At 57.5% G+C, this 22,599-nt stretch overlaps 1 protein-coding gene across 9 annotated transcripts in view; it reads left to right on the top strand.

Moving 5' to 3' along the window:
* Bahcc1 (BAH domain and coiled-coil containing 1) overlaps nucleotides 1-22,599 on the top strand; it is a 58,423-nt gene that overhangs the window by 16,869 nt on the left and 18,955 nt on the right. For 7 of the 9 annotated variants that reach the window (XM_029561258.1, XM_029561242.1, XM_029561250.1 and 4 more), the window contains exons 2-9: nucleotides 7,160-7,339; nucleotides 15,877-15,999; nucleotides 18,537-20,285; nucleotides 20,540-20,648; nucleotides 20,904-21,094; nucleotides 21,232-21,390; nucleotides 21,662-21,900; nucleotides 22,065-22,395. In XM_029561258.1, coding sequence (XP_029417118.1) covers nucleotides 7,160-7,339; nucleotides 15,877-15,999; nucleotides 18,537-20,285; nucleotides 20,540-20,648; nucleotides 20,904-21,094; nucleotides 21,232-21,390; nucleotides 21,662-21,900; nucleotides 22,065-22,395 — 3,081 coding nt within the window. Of the gene's footprint in view, nucleotides 1-829; nucleotides 1,087-7,159; nucleotides 7,340-15,876; nucleotides 16,000-18,536; nucleotides 20,286-20,539; nucleotides 20,649-20,903; nucleotides 21,095-21,231; nucleotides 21,391-21,661; nucleotides 21,901-22,064; nucleotides 22,396-22,599 lie in introns of those variants that run through there. The other 2 variants (XM_029561253.1, XM_029561257.1) reach the window with 2 other exon arrangements.

The following is a 22,599-nucleotide window of genomic DNA, read 5'->3' as shown; positions in this document are numbered from 1 at the left end:
CAGGATCCTTGCCAGAGTCCACCTAGGCCAGTCTGTATGAGTGTGGGCATCTGACACTTCGTAAACAACTTTTTGGAGAACCTGTCCAGTCAGTGTACCCTTATGTTCAAAAATGAAGTGTGTAAAGGCTTTTACAACTGCAATCCTAGGTGTGTACGCAGCCACACACCCTAGGGCTTGTCGCACTCCCAGTGTGTGTACACTCACAGCCATGCACACACACTCAGAGCCACACACTTAGAGATGTGAGTACACACTTGGAGATGCCCTGCGAATGCTTGCATGCAATCCCAGCCCACCTCTACCCTACATGCAGCACACACTCCCCACATCGTCCGGTGTAAGGGTACCTAGTTGACTCCAGGAGGTGACAATGCCAATGGTCTCCATCTGGGAATTGAGACCGTGCGTGTATGCAACAGACCAGTGCAGGCTGGAGGGCAGCCTCTAAGCCCTGCCCTCCAGAGGCTTCACTTTCCAAGTTGGGAGAGGGGTCTCAGTTGCCCCTCCTACCAGGACACCCACCCCTGACCTTTCCTCCTCCAGCTGGGCAGTAGAGGAGCAGATACTACTCATCCTCCAAGCAGGCTGGACTGGAACCTTTCCCCTCAGGTCTAAGTCCTGGCTGGAAGCCCCGTGTGGAAGTTCTGTTCTCCCTGGGGTTCCTGGAATGAGAGGAATGTGGGGTGGGGTGGAGGGGCTGTCTGTTCTTCCTTCTCTGTTCCCTCTGGGCTTGTCTCCCGGTGGGAGGAGACAAGCTTTGCTCTCCTCCTTTTCCACCCCCCAGGATGCTCACCACTCTAGTTTATCTCACTCCTGGTGTCTCCAGCTTGTGGGCCAGGTATTTCCCCTTGCCTGGTCAGCCCTGCAGGGTACTGAAGGAGGCTGAGCAGGAAGCTGACGCTGAGGGAAGGGGGAGCCTGAATAGGTGTGAGCAGGAGGATGGGAGCTGGCGCAGGCAGTGGGTGCAGCCGCCAGACACCGAGCCAAGGAGACCCGCGCCAGCAGCCCGTCAGCTGGGCTTCCGGAAGCCCCGGGAGCGCTGAGAGCCTGGGAAGGGACTTCTCAGGAGCTGCCACCATCTCAGTGAGCTCTGTTTTTTCCTTTTTTTCTTCTTTTTTTTTACAACCCATTTCACAGTTTCCAGAAAAGGAGGATGCTGTTTCAGTGGCTTGCTTAACTCAAAACAAATGCTTGTTTTCCCTGAAGCTCTGATCTGGCCTATCCCACTTGCTCAGGCTAGTATCACAATACCAAGATGGGACAGGCTGGCCAGAGATCCAGGTGCACAGACCATGGTTAGCATCTGGCCATCCAGCTACCCAGGCCTGGCCTATAGCATACCAGATCCTTGGAGGCCCCCTCATCAGGGTGCTAGGGATCCAGTCAGAGCCATGGGTGTTTGTTCTCCAGGGCCCTTAGCTCATAGCTTCCCTTAGCTACATCCAGGCTCCTGGGCACCGTTAGCCTTCACAGGCTTTCTGACATCACATCTGTGGACCATCTTGGCCACAACAGGCAAGTAGGCCCAGGACACAGGTGGTAGGAGGCCCCACAAGTTGTGTCTGGCCACATAGGTCACATTTGCCTCCCAGACCCTGCAGCTTGTTTCCGCTCTATGGGCAACACACAGTGGCCTCCGGCCGAGAGTCCAGCTTAGTGGTCAGAGGGCTTCCCCAGGTGTCCTAGCTTTTCTCTGTTGCTATGATAAAACATTCTGACCAAAGTTACCTTGGGGAGGAAAGGATTTATTTGGCTTCTACTTTCAGGTCACAGTCCATCACTGAGGGATGTCAGGGCAGGAGCTCAGGCAGGAGCTTAAAACCGACACCGTGGAGGAGTGCTGCTCGCTCGCTGACTTGCTCACTGCTCATGCTTAGCTAGCTTAAAAAAATTGTATCTATTTATTGTGTGTGGGTTGGTGTGTGCATTACCACGGTGTATACAAAAGGTCAGAGGACAACCTGTGGGAACCAGTTCTTTCTTTGCACCACGTGGGTCCCAGAGATTGAACTCAGGGCATCAGCCATCTTGCCAGCCCTTAGCTACCTTTTTTATACAGCTTAGGACCACTTGCTAAAGGGATGGGGCCACCCAGAGTGGGCTGGGTCTCCTACATCAATGAGTAATCAAGACGCCTAGTCTCTCACAGACAAGCCCACAGGCCAACCTGATGTAGGCAATTCCTTAGTTGAGGCCTCTCCTCTCAGATGGCTCTAATTGTGTCAAGTTGACAAGGCTCAGGAGGACAACAGGTATCCCTGGACTCCAGCACCCATACCCCCCAAATGCCAGGCTGAAGGGCCTGTTCTTTCTAGGACAGCCCCAGTGACTCCTATTCTCTCTCCTCCCTCATCACAGAGGTACAGCATCTTCCTGGAAGGGATCTGAAACCTGTGAGGTGCCAGTGGGCTTCCCAGCAGCCCGTTCTGTGCTTCACCCTGCTGTTCTCCCGGCCCTTCTCCTGCTGGCCGCCCTGGAGCAGCCCTGATCCAGGTGTGGCCCATGGCCCTGTACAGGACATTGGCCTTGGCATAGGGACAGACTAGCCTCCTAAGGATGAGGCTGTGTCTTTGGCATTCACTGCCTGAGGCATGTCAAACCAGCCCTCTGGCATGCTGGCTTTCAGAGTGGTTTTCTCAGCCAGTCAGGCACCCAGGCCAGGCCTTCACAGTGTCCTGGGCAGAGCTAAGGTGGCCCCAGAGCTAGGACCACAGCCTGCCGTATATGGAGAGCTGCAGGCCAGGCATTAGAGCCACCAGTGGGGTCTGATGTGCAGTACAGAACTGCCTGCCCCAGCGGCCCACTGCCATGTCAGGTCATAGTTTTCAGACCTTCCCCGGGAAGATACTCAAGGTGCCGTATCTGGAATAAGTGAAGGATTAGGGGCAGTGGACTTACCGAGGCTCCTCAGAGGGCCAACTCGGGGTACAAAGGCATCATTCTGCAGGCCTATTCAACTTACTTGACACTTGGAGCTGTGGGCTGGAACTGGCGATTCAGGGTAGAACATGCCCTGTTACTTTGAACCTCGCATCAATGTGGTTGGTGTGAAGATTTGAGCACATGGTCAAAGAGGCTCCTCAGTCAGTAACCCCTCTGGGCCTTCCCACTGTTCCAGGCTCCCCACTGTCTTTCCTAGGCTGGTGACCACAGCGTTCAGTAGACAAGGGACTTTGCCAAGAGGAAAGAGCCTTCAGCCCAGTTCCCGGCTGGACTTGGCCCGACCGAGGTGCCGGCCCTGGCTAGGGCCCAGGCTGAACTGGGCTCCCAGGCAGCCACTGCACCAGCTCTGTCTGGGGTTGGCTGTTGGTCAGCAGACGGGGGTGGAAGGCAGCTGCCAGGTCTGCCAATGACTTTGCTAGCTTGGCACAGTGCCATGGCCCCAGTTCTTAAAGGTGGAGGTGACAGTAGCACAGATGCCCTGTCCTGGGGTGTTCCGAGCTGCTCAGGAGCTGGGTGGGCTGGGGTTAGGGCTCAAGGAGGTAGCAGTGTCTCCCCTGCTCCAAGAGTTGGGCCCAGCTTGAAGTTTACTGCTGGCGCAGGATGGTGGGGAGGGCCTCACTCCTTCAAAGTCAGAGAATCAGTCACTATCATGTGTGGCCCGTGCTGGTGAAGAAGAGTACAAGCCAGGGCCATCCTGGGCTACTAGAAGGAAGTTGACAACTCCAGTTCCTGTATGGGGATATAGGAAGACTCCATACCTAGATTACCAGTGCCCAGAAGGGGGTCCCTTGAAACCCTCGGGCAGTGATCTCAGAGCAGGGAATCTGCAGCATCTGTGTGATGAGGGCGTAGCACGTGGCCCTTCACTTTTCAGCACGGAAGGGAAAGGAGTGAGGGACTCCTGGTGGACCGCCCCACAGCCAGGACCCACAGGAAGTGACTGGGCAGAGGGCAGGGAAAGGGAAGGGCTGTGAGGGGCGGCGGTTCCTGCTTTGGTGGGCTCCGAGAGAACAGCTGTAAAGGAGCATTCCTCCAAGTCGGAACACAGGCCAGTGTGGCCAGAGAAGGGCCCCGGTCTGGAAGGGCTGGGCCCAGTCTGCAAGTCACTTACTGGGACAGGGCAGTGACAGCAGTAGTCTCTCTCAGGGATGAGATCAGTCTCTTGGGTTGGGGCATGATAGCCTGAGACACCCACGTACCCTGGGCCCTGGCTTGAGGGCCTAGCTGCTCAGACTCCCTGCTGTGGAGTCTGTGGGCCTTTTACCCAGCTGCCCAGTCCAGGTTGCTGACCTTTGGGACGCGGTGGGATTTTGGTTGCTAAGGTTTCCTGCTTTTCCCCTTCCCTGCCAGGAGACTGTGTGAGGCAGCTGTTGCCCTGCCTCAGTTTCTCTGGATCCATTGGCCCTATGGGGCACTGAGATGAGGGTTAATGCTACCCTGTCCACTGTGGTGTGGGAAAACTCAAGGTACGAGATTCTCAGACCAAGATCATGGAGGAATTGCTTCTCCAGACCCAACTTCTGGACTCTATTGCTTCCCACCCTGGTAGAGAGAAAGGGGTGGGTGGTGTTTCTGGGAGTGAGGGCGGGTAGGAGGGATGGGAAGGCCTAGGGGACTCAGGGCAGGCCTAGGGGGAGAGGCAGAAAGTTTCCAGCTGGGGAAGCCATACTCAGCCCATAAGCATGGTCCCCCATGGTCCCTGGAGCAGGGCAGGGAGGCCAGCACTTCCTTCCCAGCCTGGAGTCCCCTCCTCTGATTTGAAACGCCTGTGGTCTGGCCTGAGGCCGCTGGCAACCCCAGCAATGTGGTTCTGTCCGGAAAGTCCCTGGCTCCTGGGCACCTTTAGCCTACTCTTCTGGGGCCAGCACCAAGCACAGGCCCTCTTGCAGCCCTGCCCCGGCCAGCATTCACAGACCCTTCCTCTGGTGATGTCTAAGGTCTCTACTGTGAATCGCATCCCCTCATACCAGGAGAGGAAGAAGCTGCCTGCAGTGATCCACAGGCCTGAAAGCTGGCAGAGCTCAGTGTGAATGCCAGGGTCCCACGGGGCAGTCCCCTCCCCTAGCCTGGCTGCCTCTCTGCTGAGTCACCGTGGATTTGGGAAGTTCCCAGGGCTAAGCCAGGCAGGATGAGGCATCACCAATTCACCAATTCCCTTGCCTCTTGGGCGGAAAGCTACTGCCCTGACTCACCTTGGGCCGGCCTCCTGCCTCCTGGGCCCAGAGCCCCTCCAGGGCCCACCCTACACTGTCTGTCCTGGGATGGCTGTGGCCAGGCTCGATGCCCAGGGACAGAGGTGGCAAGGTGCCAGGACACCGTGCTGGAGTAGGGGCCAGCACTGCAGCTCAGACCACCCACTGAGTGGCCTTGTGTGCAGTGGCTCCCAGTGCACGTATGTCGTGTGTGGACAAGAGCTCGTAGCCATGACAACCAGGGAGACTACTTAGCCTGGCCCTGACTGCCGGACTTGGGCAGAGAGGGGACATTGACTACGACAGCCACCAGCGGGGGATGCAACAGGCAGAAGAAGAGGATAAACAGGCAGTGGAGGCTGGCCTGAGGCCAAGGACAGCTCACCATGTACTGCATTTCTAGGCCACCAAGGAAAATGCTAGCTCAGCCCAGGAAGCCTTGGACTTCCATTATCTGAGCTTCAGATAAATGACTGTCTACCACTCACTGCCAGCCCAGTCAGTCCCTGACCCTGAGCAACCCAGAGGGGCCTAAGAGCTGCTCTCCGTGGTTCTAACCTCCTTGCCATCTCCCATTTTTCATCCCACCTGCTCACCTGGGACTGGGGCCCTCAGGCTAACTAGTTAAGTGGTCCTAGGGAAAAAGTAAAGGTCCATCTCTCCCATGTTGCCCAGGACAGGGCAGAGAGTTCTGGGCCTACTGTACTGGTTCACAGCCTTTTGTCTGGGCTTTGCTGTTTCTGGGTGCATCACCTGGGCCTTTTCAGGGAGGCTTGGACGAAGCTTTCTGACAAGCCCTCCGGCAACAGAGAGAGGCTTTCGGGCGCTAACTGCCATAGCCCAAGAGCATCAAGGTGCTGCGCCTCCAAGAAGGCCCACAGGGCAGTTTGTCTACCACAGGTCCTTGCTAAGTGTATTTGACTCTGTACTAAGCACCTGGTTGGTGAGGATGGTGATTGATGGTAGAGGGGATGTGGATTGTTAGATCCCAGTGGTAATGATATTGTTGTGGCAGTAGAGGTGGTGTGAATGTTGAAGTAGAGCACATGATGGTGACTAGGTGATGTGATAACGATGGTGATATGGTGATAGTGATAGTGGAGGTAATGTGGATGACAGTGATGGTGGTGATACGGCTGTTGTTGATGTGACGATTGGTGCTGGTGATATGGTTGTTGATGGTGATATGAATGGTGGTGGTGAAGGAACAATACTGGCTACGTTATGTGCATAGTGATGGTGGTGGTCCTGGTGTGGGTGTTGGTAGTGGTAGTGTGGGATGATGTAGGTGGTGGTGGTGTGGGGATGGTGATGTGAAGGGGTAATATGGATGGTGGTGGTGGTGATGTGGGTAGGAGTGATAGCAATGTGATAGTGGGTGGTGATGGTGCTATGTTGTTGGTGGGGTGGGGTGGGGGCGGGAGCCGGGGTGGTGATGTGGGACAGTGACATGGATAGTGTTAGTGATCTGGTGGTTGGTTGTTGGGGGGTGTGCCCTGTGGCGGGGGTATAGGTGGTAGCAGTGGTTTAGGTAGTAGTGATGGTATAGTTGGTGGTGAGGGAGTGATGTGGTTAGTGGCATGGTTGCTGGTCGTGGTGATGTGACAGGTGGTAGAGATTGGGTGGTGGGGGTGGTGGGGTTGTTCTTGGTGGTATGGTTGTTGGTGCAGTTGGTGGTGGGGGTATGGTTAGTGATCGTAGTGCAGTTGTTAGTGCTAGAAGTACAGATGGCAGTGGTCATGTGGAAAAGGCATCGCTCTTGGTTTCGCGGTAGTAGGAGGGGTGTTAGTCCTGGGACACCTGGGAAACAAGGAGGCCCAGGACACTGTGACTGTCAAGTGTCTGTGTCAGGAGCTTTTCCTACCATAGGCTTCTGGGATATTTTGAAGACAAAGGCCCTGTGGGAGCTTTGGGGCCTGAGAAGCACGCTGGAAGAGGGTTTCTGGAGGAGGGTGCTGGCCCTGTCCTGCAGAGCAGCTCCATGGGGCTGCCACAGATTCATTCTTGCCCTGTGTTCACAGCCAGCGGCCGCCTGATGGGAAACTCCCCAGCGTCCTCTTTCATGGGCAGCTTCCTCACCAGCAGCCTGGGCTCAACAGCTTCTGCACACCCCAGTGGCCCCACGTCCTCCCCCTCTGAGCAGGCCTACCGCGGATCCCACCCCGCCACCTCTCAGATCTGGTTCTCCCACTCCCACGAAGGTAAGTCAGGTTCTAAGCTCCCAGGGATACTCCAGGGGCTGGGGACTGACTGGTAAAACCCTGCCTACGGGCCCTGCTAAGCATGCTGGGCCAGGGGAACTGCCTCCTGCTGAGGAAGCCCCTCAGGGGAGGTGGTAATTGGTTAGAAATGGGGTGGCCCCACTAGGCTCTGGTCCTGGCCAGATGTGTGCTCCAGATGTTGGGCAGGGAGGGCTCCCGAGAGCTGAGGAAATGTGGGACACAGCTGGGCTAGCTGGACTGGGCTGTGCCCCTCGCCATGGACTGCCCTCCACCCCCCACCCCAGACTCAAGGAGGTGTGGGTTCCAGATGTGCCAGCTGGGAGGGAGAGCTGGAGAGAAGAGAGCTGTCAGCAGGCACGGGCTGTCCCCTCCCCACGGGGGCCTGCGTAGGACAAAGAGCTCCTCCCAGGCCACCAGCCTTGCACTTCAGGCACTTTGGTGCCTCATGAGTACCTGTTGCTGTCAGGCATCATGGAAACAGGAGGCTCTCCAGAGTCTTTCTGGGAACTTACGCCTCTCCTGAGCCTTTCCCAGGGCAGCATGTGCCTTGCTTAGATGCCTGAGGTTTGCTCTACATCTTGGGCTCTGGGCCCCCAATATCTCTGGTTTGGTCACTGCTGGCATTCCTTTGGCTGTGCATCCCCCACAGTGTGGGAAGGGTTAACCCCCTCCCCCCACTGGCACTCAGGAGGTAATTGCAGTTGGCAGCGGGCACACAGGGCTCTTGCTCCTGGCACCAGGCACTGCCGTAACTCAATGACTGCTGCACTCAGGCGTCGTGTTTACAGAGCGCAGTGGACCCACACACGGCGCACAGCCCGCCCGTGTTTTAGGCAGGGAGATTAGCACCCGGCACTGCTGGAAGCCTGAGAAACCACTCTTTGTGTAGTAAGAAGGGGCTGTTTTCCAAACAGGACAGGTGACGAGTGAGGGACAGTTGTTAAAGTAATCTAGGCTTTGGGCTCTGCTCGGAGTACACATGTTGGGCAGGCGATAAGGAGCAATGTTCTCCCTGGTAGAGAGAGGGTGGCCAACTGGGTGCTGAGGACCAAGTGGGCGGAGTGGGGTCGTCAGCCCAGACCCACCTGTGATACTTCCGGTCCATGCCCTCCCAGCAGCCTCTGGAGAGAAGACAGGTAGCAGAGCCAGGCCCTGGTAGGAGGCTCCCTGGCCAGCAGTGAGTGGCCCAGGCCCTGTAGGGAGCACCAGCCCCTACTTTTCCATCCAGCCTTTTGTGTCTCCTGGGCATCTCCCCAGCTGGCCACAGCATCTGGTTCCCAGGGTGTTTATAGAAAGGAGAAGGGGCAGACAAGGGACACCACCCGAGAAGTAAGAGCTATCTTCCCTGGCCTGACTACAGGTCCATGGGTATACCTGGACCAGCCAACTTGGCTTCCCTCGTAACCAACGTCTCACCGGGGCCCAGGCGTGTCAGTCTATCCCTGCTCTATAGAGGCACATATATCTGCTTCCTTTCCATCCTACCCCAGGAGATACCACTAAGAAGCATGGTTTGTGGGTGGCACCGTCTGCCCTAGAGCCTCATCTTGTTCCCCACTGGGCCAGTTACCCACAACGGCCTCTAGCATCTCACTTCCCCTTGTATCAACGGCTGTCTAGTGGAGTTGCTTACGCCCTACCCTGGGTACCCTCAAACCTCAGCCCCTCACATGGGGCCCAGCCTCTGCAGGTTCTATCTTCCTGCCCCAACCCCAAGGGTCTCAATCTGGCTGGAGGCCAGTATCCAGGCAGTGTGCTGGGGAGGGTGGAGCCTCTGTCCTGTGCTTTCCACTTGACCAAGGCCTGTCTGGCATCCTGCATTCAAGGTGGGGAGAGGGACCTGGCACTTACGGAAGACTAGCTGTCGCAAGGAGAAAGTTCTTGTCTCTGAAACCAGCTCCAAGGGTAGCAGCTGTCTCTTTGCCCACTGCTGGGCACCCACTGTGTCAGGCCTATGTGAGTTCCCCTAGTTAGGTAGGGGAGGTTGAACACAGCTGGATGAAGCAGAAGTAGGCCACGTAGGGCTCTGCACAGCAGAGCATTGGGGGTTGGAGACAGGTATGTGGGGAGGCAGCAGTCCTGGAGTGGGAAATGTATACCCTCGACCTTCCAAGTCCCACTTGAGAGTGTCAACAAGTCCACATCTGTCTCGGAGTCATGTGACAACATACATCTTCCAGGCCTGTGCCTCAGTTTACCTCTCACTATCCCCACCCCCCCACCCCAGGGTGCTTTCCCCTGCAGGGCTTTCCCTGTCTTGTATGTCTGCAATCTCACTCCCTGCTGGGCCACATGGTTCAGCCGGCTCTGTGCGGTAGGGACCAGGGCGGGGCAGGAGCGAGTGGCAGGCTGGCTGGCTGCCCTGGCAGTGTGCCTGGCTGCTAGTCTGACGGTGTGCCAGCTGGCTCCACGTGCTGGGGCCTGTTTCTCGGCCATGTGTGTTCAGGAGGGTGGGGGACGAGGCGGGCAGGGGGCACGCGACATGGCCGAAGAGTGGGGGCCATCCAGCGTGGGGGCTGCCTGGGCAGTAAGCCAGGAGTCCCAGCCTCACTCTTGTCCTGCTTCCTTCCACCACCCCGAGGATGGACCGGGAGGCAGGTATGAAGCCTAGCCTGCTTACTGCCCCTTTCCTGCCTCCGGAGGTCTTCTTGTGTCCAGAGCTAGGAGCTAGGATGGGGCTGACAAGTATTACCCATGTGAGGGGTAACCGTAGATGCCCCCCTGCAAGACACAGCCTCTCAACCAGCCAGAAGACGCCCTCCCCCCCGCCACCATCTGCAGGGCAGCTGCTAGAGCGGGGGCCCAGGCTTCCTGTGTCCCTGGAACAGCTGGGGGTGTAGGGGATGCACACTGAGGATGGAGGAGCCGCCCTGGAACATCTGGCCTGGGGTAGGCCTGCTTGCTCAGCCCCAGGCTTTCTGGCCCCTTGGCTCACCCAAGATGAGGGGTCTTGCCAGAAGTGGACCCTCAGGGGCTTGGGGTAGGGTGGACAGCAGAACAAGCCTAGGGCAGAGGTGAGTGGCTGTCCGCCAACCTGGCCTAGGTGGATGGGGCTGGAGTGTGGTGTAGCACAGCTGGCCCTATTGTCAGCGAGCCCCCCGCCCCAGCTGCCTGCTTGGGACCACCCACAGGGCAATGAAAGGGGATGCTGTTGCTGGGGGTGCGGTGTGTGCAGGAGCTTGGAGCTGCCTTAGCCAGGCTAGCAGTGGTCTCTTGTGCCACCTGGAGGGGGAGCCATGGGCACATGTGCTCTGGCTGTCCTAGCCATCCTCTGTGAAAGCCACACCCACCCTGGTGGCCACTTCTCCATCCGGGCCTGGCCAGGTTCCCGCAGGACAAGAGCCACACACGGGAGCCACCAAGTGTGCCCTGCTGTTCCAGATCCCACAGCCTCCTACATACTTCAGCTGCCTCTGTCTCCCTCAGTAGCTTGTGAGGCCTCAGAACTTGCCACAGGAATAAGCAGGAGCTGGAACACATCCAACAGGGAGACAGGTTCTACCCAGCATGCACCCGTGTGGGTGGGCCAGAGGCTCTGTAGCCCTCTGGGACTACCCCCTGGCAGCTGCACTTGCCCCAGGCACCTTTTCTCCAGACACTGGAAGCTCCTCCTTTTCTTCTGTTTTATTTGGTTTTCTTGAGACAGTCTTTCTCAGGAAAGTTGAGATTGTCTGGCCTAGAACTTGCAATCCTCTTGCCTCTGTCTCCTGAGTTCTGGAATTATAGGCATGAACCACCACACCCAGCAGCCCCCTTTCCCATTTTTACATGTGTGCCTCTATGACTGAAATGTCCCCTAGCCCTGGCCCTCCCTCCATGGTTCTCTCCCTCACGCTAGGCCTTCTGCATCTCATGGTGTTCCCATCCATGTCCATAGCGCTAGCTGGGAAAAGCTGGCCACCCTAAGATTTGGGGGACACCATGGAGTGAGCTCCTAGACCCTGCCCTGGGGATCAGGGTGTCCCACTGGTCAGGCTACCTCCAGCCAGCCCCATTATAGCCAGAAGGAAGCAGCCATAGGGTCTCAGGGCCTCACCCTCCAGTTCTCGTAGCCCTCAAGCTGCATTAGACTCAGGTCCACATGCCCAGATGGAGGCTTTGAGCCTGTTTCCTCACCTGTAAATCACACTGATCAGAGTAGCTGCTTGGACCCATAGTGACACAGGACAAGAACTTCAGAGAGTGGCTCCTTCCCTCCCACATCCTTTGGCAGATATACATTGGGATGGCGGCATTGGCTTTAGTCACCAGTCAGGTATCTTCCTGGATTGATTGACATCTGCGGGTCCTGCCTGACAGATGCACCTGCTTACTGCCCGTGGGTGAGTGGGACTGCAGGCACAATGACCCGCTTGAGAGTGCTGCTGAAAGTGTGCAAGGCAGAACTACTGTCCGAGATGCCAGCAGGGTGTTGGCTATATACCCAGGATACTCCTGCTCTAGGCTCTGCCAATTATCAGTTGCCTTCCCCAGCCCCTCTACCCCTGTGTGCTGGCCAGTGCCAAAGCTCTTCCCTATGATTCGGGGGCCTGTCCCTGGATGCAGAACAGCCTGCCCTTGGGAGCCTAACCCCTTAGACACTTAATTATTCTTTTTAGCCTGGGGACAGATGAAAACTGCAGGGCCCTGCACCCTGAGTGGTTGTGGGTCAGTACTGCAGGCCTGTGGAGGAGACACACCCTGAGGGCTGCCTTTCTAAGCCCAGCCACTTGGGTGGTCAGTCCTGGGAGCTGCACTTTGAAATCCAGGCCTAGATGGCTGACCATCTGGGGTGAGGGAATCCTCAAGCAGGGGTGTTTGGCAAGAACTTGGGTTGTTGCTAGGTTACTCTTCAGCCACTAAAGCAAGGATGGCACGCATCCTGTGAACTGACTGCCACACCCTGCCTGTTCCCAGGACAGACATTACTAGTCAATTAAGTTACATGTGAATCCAGCCTCAGAATTCTTTTTTTTTAATTAAATTTTTAAGGGAAATTTATTTTTATTTATATGTATGAGTGTCTTGCCTGCATGTAAGTGCCCACGGAGGCCAGAAGAGGGCGTCAGATCCCCTTGAACCAAAGGTACAGATGGTCATGAGCCGCCATGTGGGTACTGGGAACCAGACCTGGGTCTTCTGCAAGAACAGCCAATGCTCTTCACCACTGAGCCACCTCTGCAGCCTCCATAGTCACAGAATTCTTAAGCCAGCACCCCTGGTCTATCATTAAATAAACTGCAGTGAAAAATCACTGTCATCCTGAGTGAAAGGGTTGTCACCTGGTAAGGGCCAGCACCAGGGTATTATGGGGCATTCACTTGTGGCAGCAGCATCCTAAGGGAGAGGAACAGGGACCATTACCCAGGCCCCATGTCTCCTAGTTCTCTGGGGAGCAGGAGGCTTACAACCAGGCTGAGGACCCGTGGATGCCTGTGCCTTCTGGTTGGACAGGAGCAACCCCCATCTCATGGCAGCCCCACCCAACTGCCCATCTCCCTGCCTGCTCTGCTCTCTCTGGCCTTTGAATGCTGCTCTTGTGCAACCCCACAGCCAGCCACCCGCTGTCCTCTTCCTGACCATTGAGCAGGCATCACCACCTCACCCTTCCCAGGGTTTCTGGCAGCTATGCCAGTAGATAGGTCAAAGCAAGTTGGGGCATCCTCAACCAAACTTCCACACCTGGCCAGGGGCCCTTCCCCAAGTCAGCTAGGAGCTCCAAGGCAGCATGTACCTGAGATGTATCACCTGTCCATTGGGGCCATCACAGTGGCTCCAACTTCAGATGGGCAGAGGCTATGGGGAAGGAAGGTTCTGGGGTCTGGGCCATCTAGTAGGAGAGTGAGCTGAGCAAGCCTGGTGGTCTACTGGAGGTGTGCACCCGGCTACTGGCTGGGCCTCCTCGGGTGTGGCCCACTGTCAATGTCTGAGGCTCTCTCTCTTCCTGGGTCCCCCCCACCAGGACCCTCCTAGAACTCCTAGCCCAGTTCAGTTCAGAGAGCACAGTCTTGGGGAAAAAGAAGAGGTCTTTCTATTGCTGGGCTGAGAGGACCCTCTCCTCATTCAGTCCCCCAGGGCTCCCTGCCCCTCTCTACATTTCTTCTTCCAACCAGTTGCCCATCTGGGTCCTGGGAAGAGGAGCCCCCCCCCCTCCCCGGCCTCGGGCTGTCCTGCACATTTCAGCCCCACTCCCTGGCTCGGCAACTACCAGTTCAGGACCACCAGCCTTTACACGGCCCCCAGCGTGTACTGGACAGGAAGGGCGTCCCTCCTTATCTAGCCAAGTGCCTACTGCCCCCCAGAGAGGGCAAGGAGAGAACAGTGGGGTGGGGTGAGGTGGGTGTCCCCGCCTGGGAAATGGCGTCTAGGAAGGAGGAATTTACAGACTTCTGTTTACCAAAACGAGACCCGTAAAACATTTAACAGCAGCCAATTACGGGGGACAGCTGCAGCGGTTTACCGCCCCCCCCCGCCCCTGCCCTCCTGCCCAGTTGCTCCCACCCTGGCTTCTTGGCTTTTGTCAAGTCTTCCAGGAGCTGAGTTTAATCTGGCTAACATCTGCTGCAGATGTGTCCACACACACCAAGCCAATTGGGCAGGTCCTCCAGCCTCTGCCTGCTCTTCAACAAGAGGGACAGATGGGGGAGTAGGGGCACACGAAGGGGACAGGCCTGACAGTGAGCATCTTCACTGAGTCCTCCCATGTGGTCTGAGGGTGCCCCCTCAGTCTAGGAGGTGTACAATGCAGGCAGGTTTCTGTGTCATGGAACTCCTCTGAGCCTTCACATGCCCCCTGCCTTCTCTGGACTCAGATGGGAGGCTTCACTGTCAGACAGGCAAGACAGAGCTCCTCCCTGTGCAGCAGTACCATGGACCCACTGAGCCCAGGCTGTTCCACAGTTTCATCAATCAAGGGGCTGAGTGGTGGCCCTGTGAGGGTGTGGTGTGGTGTGTGAGCCAAGGGTTCTAGGAGGTCCCTGCCCAGGACCTGTGCATGCTGCAAACTTTACCAGCTTTGGGTCCTCGTTTAGCCGAGATGGTGGGTGCCATCATCAGCCCTACTCAGCCAGCGCACTGTCCTTAGCCCCAGAGCTGCCTGGCCCCATGCCACAGAGGCCTCCTTGACTTCAGCATCCAGGCAGATCAGCTTTGGGGGACATGGGACTGAGACTAGCTGTCTTGTATTTCTGGATCTGCTTCTCCAGGGCTTGCCCCGAATAGAGATTCCTCATGCCCCTGAACACTCAGCCACGAGTGGTTCAAAGGAGACCACCTCAACAGCTCTGGAGTTCTGTGGTTAAAAGAATCCTGAGACGCAAAGTAGAGCAAACCTGAGTAAGGCCAGGCTGCGGGACTTGTCAGTGACTTCATTGTGATGCTCCGGAGCGGAATCTTAGTGTCTGGTTCCTTGGGCCTGTGAATCAAACACCCTGCTGCCTGCCCTGAGTTCCTCCCTGGGGACTGTGGCAGTCCTGCACTTCAGGCTTCCACTTTGCCCATTCCTCTGGGGAAGCCCCAGGGACTCCTGCTGTCCCCTTGTCACAGTCCAGCACTGCCCGAGAAGTCAGGTTCTTGGGACAAAAGTAAGGTCCCCAAGAGAAGATCCTCTTTTGGAGTGGCCCTACTCTGCCCCAGCCCAGCTGCTTTTGTTCTGGTTTGTTCTGTAGAGTGGGAAGTGCCCCCCACACACACCTGGTAGGGCATCTCTGAGTTGATAGTCCAGGTGTCCCAGTTCTCCCTGGGCCTCTGCCTGATACTCACAGCAGGTTGGCTCCAGGCCGTGGCTAGCATTGCTATACCGTGCAGATATGGTCCTTCAGAACTTTGGTTGCCTCTGAGGGTCAGATCCCTCTGGTCCAGGAGGGGCCTGTGTAGCAGCAGAGTCACCAGGTAGGAATTGAGGCTAAGGCCCTGTACAGAGATTCTCCCAGGCACATGTTCCGTGTCAGGACCTTGCAGGCACAAGCATGAAGATTCGGTGTCTCTGTAGGGAGCCCAGTTGTGGGGAGACCTGTGGCTTCCAACAGGTGGGAACCTGCCACACCCCAACTTGACCTCCCCCGAGTGAGTCACCCAGACCAGCTGTGTTACAGCATAACTCCTCCAGGACTGGCTGCTGCCTGTAGGCCTGTGGAGGGTTCAGACTGGGGGTCATGTCTGTCTTGGTTCTTCCTTGGCTGAGAACTCATGGGGAGTCTGTCTATTGCACCCTCCTTTCAAGCTGCCTCTCCAAGCCTCTTTGTTGCTGGCCCAGAAGCTCCTGCAACACCAAGCGCTGCTGCGAGGGAATCAAAGGCCGCCTCCCCCTCTCCAGCCCATCAGCAATTCAATTTGTGCTGCACCGGAGGGATGGTATTAGTGGAGTCAGAGTTAATATGATGTATTGATGGGTTGATTTCCCACCGGTGGGCTGTGCGTGGGCTCTGTGGGGGCGTCGCTCCTGGGCTGCTTGCCCACTTCTTGCCTCCTTAGGGTCAGGTTGGTAAGGACCAGGGGGCTAAGAGCTGCCTCCACAGCCACTGCTTTTGCTTTTCTAGCTCCTGCATACCCTAGATTTTCGGGGAGCCTGGCATCTACCTTCCTACCCGTGAGCCACTTGGATCACCATGGAAACAGCAATGTTCTCTATGGGCAACATCGTTTCTATGGAACCCAAAAAGGCAAGTGCTGTGGGGTTTGGTGTGGGGTGCAGGGCATCCTGGGAGTTGAGCCTAAGGGGGTACCAGTGGAGGCAGTAGCCTAGGTGAGCTCTCCCCACCAGGAGTGGGGTCCAGAGGAGGGCCAAGTGCAGTGCCCAGGTGAGGACGCTCACATAGCCATGCTGTCCCTCAAGCTTTCATTACCTGCATTTGCCAGAGCCCCTATGGGTCACTCAGGGCAGGAAGGGTTCTTAAAGGAGGACACAGAAGCTGCAATTCTGGACTGTGAGGAATCCTCTGTCCCAGCCCCATCCTGTGGGAATGTTCCTTAGTTCCCTGTGCTGGCACTGCTGGGGCAGTGTTCAGATCCCACCCAGGAATCTGCAAGAGACCTGGCTGGAGGGGGGGGCGGGGGGGTGAGAAGGCCAGAGACCTCAGACCCTGTCACCAGGTGGAGCTTAACTTTGAGAGGTGAGGTGGATATTTGCATTTTGGAAAGTTCTCCTGTAGTGTTGGCTGGAGGCCAGGACTGGCATTGGATTGGTACCACGGCTCAGTTTCAGATGACCCCATGACAGGATAGGATGCAGACTCAGACATGGGGTCCCACACAATTAGAATTAAGGATATCAAGGGATGCTTATTGGGGCAGAGATAGGCAGAGGTACCAGATGACCCCAGTTCCTTGCCCAAGCTGTGAGAGGGACTACTGGAGCAGGTATGATTGGAGGAGATGAATCTAGCATGGATGCAGAGGCTGGGGGGTCTTCTAGGAGGTACTGGACAGTGGTCCCTGTGTGAGTAGGTGCTGGCTTACAATAGGGAATGAAGCCCTAGGGAGTCCCAGTGAGAGCAGAGGACACTTCCAGCCTGCCAGCAGCCAGCAGGAACGGAGAGATCAACAGGGCACCAGGATGCAGAGAGTGCCTGGGGCTAGACCCCCTGCTGTCCCTCAGGTGCCAGAATCTAGGATCTGAGGGTATCTAGCATGTCTGGACCCCTGAGCTGGCCCTGCACCTTTGGCCTCCGAGGAGTTTTGGAACCACTGGAGCACTGAATGGCTTTGGCCTTGCTCAGATTGGCTGATTGGAGCAGGCTGGGCCCTGCTTGGGATATTGCCAGGTAGCTTCCCCCAGACCCACCCAGGGGTCTGGCCTCATCCTAGATAGCACCGCCACACGCTTCCAAGAACAGGCTTGAGGACTGTGGGCTGGGACCCCCAAGCCCTTAGTCACACAGCCTCTCCATGCCAACAGCTGTTTTGACAGCATCTGTCAGGGGTGGGCAGGTGGCTGGGCCCAGCCCCACAAACATGACTGGTGAACTTGGGCCCAGGGACTCCCCCTGGGCTGTGGGGCCGGCTGGTGTCTTGGCGGCTGCTGGCCAGGCCTCTCCACTTTCACAATATTGTGGTGGCGCTTCATCCAAGAACATTATTTGGTTTTGGAAATTGAGCTAATTAGGTTTCTCCTGCTGCCCCTTCCTGCTCCCCTTCCCCCTTGTTTCTAATTAGCAGGAAATCGACAAGGACTTTATATGACTGAGGATAATTTAAGTTTCAAATGTTTTCTTTTGTTTCCCTGCCTCTGTGCTCCTACAGCTAGGGCTTAGTCCTGCTGCCCACCCACCCAATTTGGAAGGGCGTCAGGGCAGCCTCCAGGGTCCCCCTTGAGCTTGGCCAGTGGAGAATTGGTATCCCTGGGGCTGACTCACAGAGCCTGATATCCACCCCACCTGGGCTGCTAAGATTTGCCCCAGATTCAGGGCTCCACCTTGGCATCCAGTCCACTAACCAGCAGAGGGAGCCCACAGGACACCCACCACCCATCAGAGCTGCTGGGGGTGGGGTGGGGTGGGTGTTCAGTGGTGATCTACCCAGACCATTTTCCCTCCTCACTTTGATAACACTCAATCCCATCAGCGTGAGATGGCCAGATAGGATGCTGGGAATTGGGGAACTCCTCAGAATATCCCAGAAGTGGTTCTTTTACATCATTTCATCCTTCAGACACCCTGGACCTTGCTCTCCCCCTGGCAGCCACAGCTCTGGGGCTACTGTCCCCAGCATAGCCAGGCTCTTGGCTATTCACAGTGCTTGTTCCAGGCTGCAGGTTCTCTCCGCATCATTCGAGCTTTGTGGGGTCATCTCTACACATCTTCACTCTGAAAATTTCCAAGACACTGGGCTGGTCATGGAAAGACAGGGCCAAGGCCCTCAGCTCCAGGATCCTAAAGCTTAAAACATTTCTGTAGTGTTTAATAGGGAAGGAAGCTTCAGTATGGAAAAATGGTAAAGTTCTAGCTGTGGACGGTGGTTGGCTGAACCCTACTGTGAGCGCACTTAATGCCTCTAACTGCACACTTCAAGACCGTTTGTTTTTGTTGTGCATATGTGTTTATGGTTTAACGAAACAGAGGCAAAAAACGTTCCCTAGGCAGGAAGCTCAGATAGGTGCCTGCCAGGGTTGACAAGTCACACAGAACAAGTATCCGGGGGAGTCCGGGCTCTCCACTGCTGCCCCACACTTCTTGTTGACCTTGACTCTTTTGGCTCACAGATAACTTTTACCTGCGCAACCTGCCCCCCCAGCCCACCATCCTGCCTGCCAACCACAACTTCCCTGGCGTGGCCCGAGCCACTCCTGCCCACCCCATCGGCTCCTGCAGCCGGGATCGCGTTGAGGCCACACCCTTGCAGAAAGGCCCTAAGGAGTTTGACCGCTTCCTCACGGGTAAAGAATTGGGCAAAGAGAAAGCCAGCAAAGTTGCAGAGAGCAGGGAGCGGCCAGTGGCAGAGGGAGAGAACAGCAAGGAGCAACACAAGTTGGTGCCACCCATGCCCACCGAGGGGCCCTGCAAGGAGGGGGGACCCACACCCCGGGGCTCCTGTGAGGGCCGCCCCAAACACCTCACCTCCTGCCTGCTCAACACCAAGGTACTCAATGGTGACGTGGGCAAGGCCTCCCTGGCTAGCTGCGCAGGGGGCATGCTAGGCCGACCCGGCACAGGTGTGGCAGCATCTGGACGCTGTGCAAAGGAGGTAGCAGGCCCCGTTGAGCCTGGGCCAGCCTTCAGTGAGTGCCTGGAGCGGCGGCAGATGCTGCACCGTGCGGTATCCTACACGGTGCCGTCCGGCCTGCCCACAGGGCCACCCCCGCCCCTCAGCACGGGCGCTGCAAACTCCTTCCCCTGCCTGCAGCTGCATGCAGGCCCAGATGGGCTCTGCCCCTTGCAGGACAAAGTCTCCCGGGACCTAAAGGCCAGTGGGCCCACCTTTGTGCCTTCTGTGGGACACCTGGCCGACAAGAGCCGCCCCTTCCAGGTAGCAGAGGCCTGTGCCGTGGGAAGTGACGGCAAGGACCGGCATCTGGATGGGGCCATGGCCTCCGACCATGCTGCACCGTATGGAGTCTCCTATGCCCACCTGAAGGCTGAGGGCAAGGGCGAGCGGCGACCTGGAGGCTTTGAGGCAGCCCTCCACCCCCGGCTAAAGGGCCTGGAGTATCTTAGTGCAGGCCCTGAGGCCCCCTTCCCTGGACTCCCTAAAGGTGGTCTGGACAAAAGTGGTTACTTCGAGTTGCCTGCCCCTTCACAGGACTGTGCCCGGCCCAATCACCAGGACCCGCTGGGCGGGAAGGCCACCCAGGCCTGCTGCACTTTAGACAAAGTGGCCAGCAAAGAGACCCCTGCTGGCCCCCCAGGAGCCCAGAAGGTGGCCCGGATCCGGCATCAGCAGCACTTGGTGGCCCCTGAGGTGGAGCCAGGAGGCAGCGGGGCCGAAGCGAAACGCAAGTCCCTGGAGCTGGCCTCTCTGGGCTATAGCGGGCCCCATCTGCCTCCATGGAGTGTCCAGACGAATCACAGTACCTCCATGGCTATCAGCGAGGAACGCAAGGGCAGTGCCTACCTGGACCCCTTTGGCAGTGGCCTGCAGCAGGCAGCCCTCCTGTCCCAGGAGCTGCCTAACCCGCCAGATGAGGTGTCGGCCATGAAGAGCCTGCTCAAGTACAGCAACCAAGCCCTGGTTGTGGGCCAGAAGGCGCCCTTTGTGGGCCTGGGTGGCTTCAAAGCCAGCTGTGTCCAGCAGGAAGCCAAGTTCCCAGCCACCAAGGGCCCAGGCCCAGTGGAGAGGCCTGACTGTGCCCGCAGCCGGGAGCACGAGACCCCACATGGAGATGGGGAGGTGCGGCAGCCACCAGTAGGCATTGCGGTGGCCTTGGCACGGCAGAAGGACACAGTGAGCCGGCCTGATACAGCCTACAGTACCAACAGTGGGCGACAGGGCAGGCCTGCCCCCACCTTCAAAGGTATGCTGCACTTTACCAAGGAAACAAGCTGGATGACATGCACAGTGCTCAGGGCCACCTGTCCCTTCCCTGCCTCTGAACCCTGCTGATTCCCTACACCTGCCCTAGAAGATCCTCCAAAGCCCTCGGGCCCAGGAGTGTGCACCCTGTCTCGGTGCATTGGCCCCCCACTTAAGACAGGTTCATGAGCTGCTTTTGTCACTGGCTCCCTGGATAGCGCAGCCTGATCATTCTACCCTCTTGACCCTATGCAGCTGGCGGGGGACCACGTGCTACCCATGCTCTGGACCTCGAGAATGAGGAGGAGAGGACACGGATATGTGATGACCGCCTGGGACTGGCTGGCCGTGAACTGCTGTTACAGTAAGAACTGAGCTGGGGCCCTTGGTGGGTTTGCCCCTCAGAGCCCTCAAGGGAGAAAGGGAGGTGTCATTTGCAGGGCATACACAGCATTTCAACATTCCTGGAAAGCCCTGCTCATCCTCTGCCAGCAGACCCACTGAAGCCTGGAACATGGGGCCTCCTAGGAGCTTTCCACCTCCATTTCCCCTTCCAGATAGACAGTGTGTTGCGGGGGTGTCCATCAGGGAGACAGAGCTGACTCTGGTGATCTTACAGGGACAACAAAGACCTCGTGGAATTTGCCCGGATCCACCCTTCAAGCAGCTGCCCTGGAGAACTGGCCCCCCACCTTATGATGCAGGGTGGACAGCTGGGTGGAGACCCGGCTTCCCACCCCCACCCTGCCCACCCCCACTGGCTGCCCCGTACCCGCAGTCCCTCCTTGTGGATGGGGGGACATTCTTACGGTCAGTACTCTGAGAGGAGACCTGTGGGCTGACCTGGGATTAGTGGCCACCCTCTCCTGGCTGGGTCACCCAGGAATGGGATACTCGAGAGTGACCATGGGCCCTCTGACCTGACCCACTACACCTCTGCTCCTCAGGCCTCGGACACCCTGCCCTGCACCAGAATCTACCCCCTGGCTTCCCAGCCTCTGTGCCAGGCTCCATGCCCTCAGTGTTTCCCCTCCCCCAGGATGCGCCCACACAGCTTGTCATCCTGCCCTCAGAGCCCACAGCCCACACTGCCCCTCACACACTTGGTAAGGACTCCCCAGTCTGGCTGTTTGCATATGGGGTTGGTGGTGGTAGGTCCAGGGAGGGCAGCAGTCTTGGGGGAGGGGGAGGGGGAGAGGCAGGCCCCTGACCAGGGCTCAGGAAGGAACTTCGAAGTGGCTTTTCTTCTCTGGGGGACAGGGCTAGGGAGGGACTGGGAAGGGCTGAAGGGAGATGGGACTGGTGGATATGGGGGAAGCAGCCCAGGTGGGCCCTTCCTCGTGGCCAGGACTAATGGTCCTCTGGTCCTGCCTGCAGCTGAAGTTATGGACCAGGCCTCACTGTGGCCCCCCATGTATGGTGCCCGGGGCCCTGCCTCACACATGCAGCACCCTGGTCAGCTCCCTGTGTACTCACGATCGCAGCTGCTGCGACAGCAAGAGCTATATGCACTGCAACAGCAGCAGCAGCAGCAACAGCAGCAGCAGCAGCAGCAACAGCAGCAACAGCAGCGGGCTGCTCAGGCCCTGGAGCTACAGCGGGTTACCCAGTTCCAGGTACCATTATCCTACCAGTCACCCCCAGCTGCGATCCAAGGCAGGTTTACCCCTCCAAGTTCCATGCAGATGACTCCAGGACATCCTTGGATGTCTCCTGCTGAGCAGTGGGGACACAGAGTACAGACGGTGGGGCCATCTGAGCTTCTCCCCCTACTTGACAGCGCAAGCCTGAAGACCGACACATGGAGCTGGAGGAGCCTGCCCAGGAGAAGGCCCCCAAATCCACCCATAAGCCAGTTGCCTTAACCCCCATGGCCAAGGGCACCCCCCCATCCGCCACTGCAGGCCTGGTCAAGCTGTCACCCTGCTGCCACTCACCCACTCAGAAGACCCCCACCAGTTGCCCCACACCACCGCCTCGTCCCAGCGCCCCCTGCACTTTAGCTGTCTGTCCTACTGGCAGCCCAGGGCCTGGCTCCAAGGTACCTAGCGCCAAGGACAAGAGAGGGGCGGGCCAGCAGGCTGGAACCAACCTCACCACACTGGAACCAGGTGAGAGTGAGTTGCTCTGATCTGACAAGCCCTATCCCTCTTAGGTGGGTGGAGCTGCCCCTCCCCTACCTGGGCCTTCCAGAGCATAAGGGTCTTCTCCTCCTCTTGACAATTCTTCCACTATCCATGGGGAAGTGTATGTACCTGTGGCAGGGCATCAAGGACATCACAGTCGGGACCTGTCCCCAGCAATGAGCCCAGGTT

This window comes from Nannospalax galili, unplaced genomic scaffold (assembly GCF_000622305.1).
Source record: "Nannospalax galili isolate Female #2095 unplaced genomic scaffold, S.galili_v1.0 scaffold1250, whole genome shotgun sequence".
In the NCBI taxonomy this organism is placed as follows: Eukaryota; Metazoa; Chordata; class Mammalia; order Rodentia; family Spalacidae; genus Nannospalax; species Nannospalax galili.
This window is presented reverse-complemented; position numbering and strand designations above follow the sequence as displayed.